The sequence below is a fragment of the Centruroides sculpturatus genome, unplaced genomic scaffold (assembly GCF_000671375.1).
Source record: "Centruroides sculpturatus isolate CEXI.00-Female unplaced genomic scaffold, Cexi_2.0 scaffold1148, whole genome shotgun sequence".
NCBI classification, from domain to species: domain Eukaryota; kingdom Metazoa; phylum Arthropoda; class Arachnida; order Scorpiones; family Buthidae; genus Centruroides; species Centruroides sculpturatus.
The window spans coordinates 102,294-106,475 of record NW_019385490.1 but is presented as its reverse complement, the minus strand read 5'-3'; the positions used below and the strand labels follow the sequence as shown (position 1 = coordinate 106,475).

General features: G+C 32.9%; 1 protein-coding gene and 1 pseudogene across 1 annotated transcript; one reads left to right on the top strand and one right to left on the bottom strand.

Annotated features, from left to right (window-relative positions):
• The first annotated feature begins 1,082 nt into the window (after positions 1 to 1,082).
• Positions 1,083 to 2,372, top strand: LOC111639476 (annotated as a pseudogene).
• Positions 2,373 to 2,696: 324 nt separating this feature from the next.
• Positions 2,697 to 4,169, bottom strand: LOC111639474. The gene has a single exon (XM_023385367.1). The coding sequence runs from the start codon at positions 4,128 to 4,130 to the stop codon at positions 2,799 to 2,801; it is 1,332 nt and encodes a 443-aa protein (XP_023241135.1). The 5' UTR covers positions 4,131 to 4,169; the 3' UTR covers positions 2,697 to 2,798.
• Positions 4,170 to 4,182: the final 13 nt, after the last annotated feature.

The window sequence follows — 4,182 nt, the reverse complement described above, 5'->3', positions numbered from 1 at the left end:
TAAAAGTTAATTATAACAATTACAACGATTGGGCCACCATCTTTTCTCCTCTTCTAAAAAAAAAAAAAAAGCAACTAGTGCCCTCTCTTTTTTTCCTTCTTTAGCCTTCTGGCAGATTTTCTCTTTAAAAACTTTTTACAATATATATTTTTTTATTTTTATTTTTAATTCTTCTCAATTAAAGCCTACTAAAAAGTTACCTAAAAAAGTTTTTGAAACAAAGAGGCCTTTTCTGCGCATTAGCAAATATAAACAAAACAACACATTACTTCCACACATTTACTGTAATCTTTAATTCCTGTCCCGTATTATTCCCAATATATCTAGTGCAGTACTGATCTAGGGTAGTGACATGCTGAACTTGACCGGTGGACCCGCATCTCATTTCAGTAACAGAACGTTTTTGAAACAAGAGTTTGCTAGTTGTTATAATTTTTATATTTAAAGTAACTTTTGAAATATATTACTTTAGTTTTTACATTTATTATTATATCTATTTTGTTTGTGCAAAATAAAAAAGTAATTTTGGACGATACAATAGCCATAATTATTATTTTTCTTCAAAATCGTGAATATTTTTTAGGCTTAACATCGACAAAAATTTAAGATGGTGCGACCCGCAACGGAGAAAAATTTCAATATAGAATAATTCGGTTACGCATATTAATAAACAATCGTAAGTAAATTAATATAAATATATTTAACATTACTTGATTATAGTTTAATAATAAACTTTGTAACCCAGGAAATGATGACTAGATTTATCACACGGAAACATAATCACGATACTGGTTCAAGTGATAGCGATGAGATTGAAGAGGCTGCTATTTTAAAAGGAAAGCCTAGCTGTTCAAAAAAACATAAAATTAATCATCAATACATGGAAGAATATATGAATTACGGCTTTACATGGACAGGTGATAAAAATTGTCCAACACCATTGTGTTGTGTATGTGGATTTAAACTTTAAATAGTGCAATGGTTCCTGCAAAGTTGAAACGACATTTTACAACTAAGCATAAAAATCTTACTTCAAAAGATAGAAATTATTTTGATAGATTTTTAATTATGAAAAACAAACAGGCAACCTATTTCAATAAAATTGTGAAATTATCTGATAAATCTCAAATAGCCTCCTACAAAATAGCAGAATTAGTAGCTATGAAACAAAAACCACATACCATAGCCGAGTCACTCATTTTACCAGCATGTTGCGAAAAAAGAAGTAATGAAAATACCAGTCTCAAATAATACGATTCACAGAAGAATAATCGATATGGCATGTGACATTGAAAGCAGACTTGCAAGTAAACTTCACAATACGTCTTTCGCTCTTCAAATTGACGAATCAACAGATATTAGTGGAAAACCCATTTTACTTGGATACATTCAATTTGTTAAAGAAAATAGAATAGTCAACGAATTTTTGTGTTGCAGAGAGTTACTAGAAAGAACGACTGGAGAAGCCATTTATAATGCTATAAATTCTTACTTTGAATGTTTGAATTTGAACTGGGAACAATGCGTGGATATCTGCACTGATGGAGCTCCTTCGATGACAGGCTCAAACAATTTGTGAGATTTATATAAATCACTGCTTCTTAGATAGTGAAGTGCTTATTGAAAAAACATTACCTGCAGAATTAAAAGATGTTCTTACTAGCGTTGTTAATATGGTAAATTACATAAAGGCGAGACCATTGAAATCCCGAATTTTTAAACAACTGTGTGCAATGATGGAAGCAATATATGAAGGGTTAATTTTTCATACAGAAATCAGGTGGCTTTCTCGAGGAAAGGTGCTTTTTCGTGTACTGAAACTGAAAAAAGAATTGATAGTTTTCTTCAAACAAGAAAATATGTGCTTTGCAGAAAATCTTAAAAATGATATGTGGTGTGCCAAGCTTGGATATTTAAAGAACATATTTAATTATTTGAACACTGTGAATACTACCATGCAAGGTGTACACGAAAACATCTTAACATCAACGGACAAACTATCAGCTTTCCACAAGAAGATCATTCTTTGGAAAAAGAGAGTAGAAGAAAATAATCTCAGTATGTTTCCATTCGTACATAATAATACCGATATTGTTTCCTTGATATCAGAACATTTAGCAATATTAGAAAACAACGTAAGAAAATATTTTCCTTCTCTCGATACGGACAAATATGACTGGGTTAGGAATCCATTTATTTCAAAAGAATTATATAATAATTCTGAATTTAATGTCTCAGAAGAAGAGGAGCTTATATCCTTGTCATCTGACCGTTCCTTGAAAATCAAACATGCTGAAATGAATCTTGATGAATTCTGGATATCGGTCCAACAATATCCACTGATCCACTGATATCAAAAAAAGCCAAAAAAATTTTACTATTTTTTTCAACTTCATATTTATATGAACTTGGGTTTTCCACATTAACCAATATAAAATCTAAAAAAAGGGAAAGATTGACAAATTTAGAGGAAGAAATAAGGTTTGGTTTGGTTTGGTTGTTCTAGTTTTTTGGCACAAGAGCCATTTAGGCTAAGCTGCGCCAAAGCAAATGGTAAAAATTTTAAGACATCACACAAACGAACATAGGACATTATTACATAAATAAATAAATAACAACAAATATATATAACAAGATAACTAAGCAAAAACAAGGCAAATAAAACTTTAAAATAAGTAAATAACTAATCAAATATCTCTATATTAATATAATAAATAACAAAACCTATAACAAAAATATATAACAGTACACGTGTATATAATAACAACATATAAATAAATAAATCGTTAAATAAATAATCAAATTTGTTTATAATAATTAGTGACTTTCAGAAAGTTCAACAGTTTATCAAGATTTGGCCTCTGACCCAGAATCTCTCTAAAGCTTGCATTTCCAAAATGCTGTCTACGTATCCTCTCAGAGGCAATGCAGTTGCAAAGTATGTGTTTAACACTTACAGTACAGTTACAATATTGGCATAAAGGTTGGTCTTCACCCTTCAAAAGGTACAGATGAGTCAACCAAGTATGCCCAATTCTCAAACGACTAAGAATAACTTCAGATCTCCTGTCATACTGTTTATTATGTGTCCAATTTTCTATATTCGGCTTGATCTCGTGTAGTTTATTGTGGATTTGTGCATTCCACATGTTTTGCCATCGCTCTGCTAGTCGGTTTTTAACAACTAGCTTCAAATCACCTCCTTCAATAGGCATTATATGTTGTAGAGGACTAGCTGCCTTTGCAGCTGCGTCCGCTTCTTCATTTCCTTTTATACCTACATGGCCTGGGACCCAACAAAATTTTACAAAAAAATTACTTGCAATAAGATGGCAAAACAGTTTTTGAGTTTTAATCACTATAGAGTGAGAACTAGGTTTGCTCGAGATCAAAGCCTGAAGTGCACTAACTGAGTCAGTATAAATCACACAGCAACGATGACCTTTCCTATTTATATAATTTAAAGCTAAATAAATAGCATGCAACTCTGCAGAAAAGATGGAAGAATTCGATGCAATTTGTTCTGCCACAATTTCATCCTGGCAGACGAAAGCTGAGCCGACGTAATCATCAGATTTAGATCCATCTGTATAAATAGGAATTAAATTCCTGTCACGATGTTGAATTTCTGCAAAGTGCTGTCTGTAGATGTAGTCTGGGGTGGATTCCTTTGGAAATTGCTTTAAGCTAAGGTCAACATTTATCACAGGAGTAGACCAAGGAGATATACTACAGACCTCTAGCTGTGAAATGTTGCTTGTGTTAAGGTCAATCGTGCTACTCACATTTTCCATTCTTATGGCAAATGAAGGGACACAGCTTGGGCGAGCTTCAAATAACCTATTCAGCGGAGTATCTAATACTGTACAATCAGCTGAAGATTTAGTGTGAGATTTCTGTTTTATATAGTAAAATAGAGACAACTGTTCTCTCCTGAGAGATAGTGGGGGCTCATAAGCATCTGCATACAAACTTTGAACAGGAGAAGTTCGAAAAGCACCAGTGCACAAACGTAGTGCTTGATGGTGAATTGGATCCAGCATACGAAGAGTAGATTCTCGCGCAGAGCCATAAACAATGCAACTGTAGTCCAGCTTAGAGCGGACAAGGGCCCTATAAATCCTGAGCATAGAAACTTTGTCTGGTCCCCAGGATGAGCAGCATAGTACCTTTAAAAGGTTT

What these genes read in the sequence shown, in the direction of transcription:
- LOC111639474 (XM_023385367.1), bottom strand. Translation starts at nt 4,130, where the DNA reads ATGCTCAGGATTTATAGGGCCCTTGTCCGCTCTAAGCTGGACTACAGT.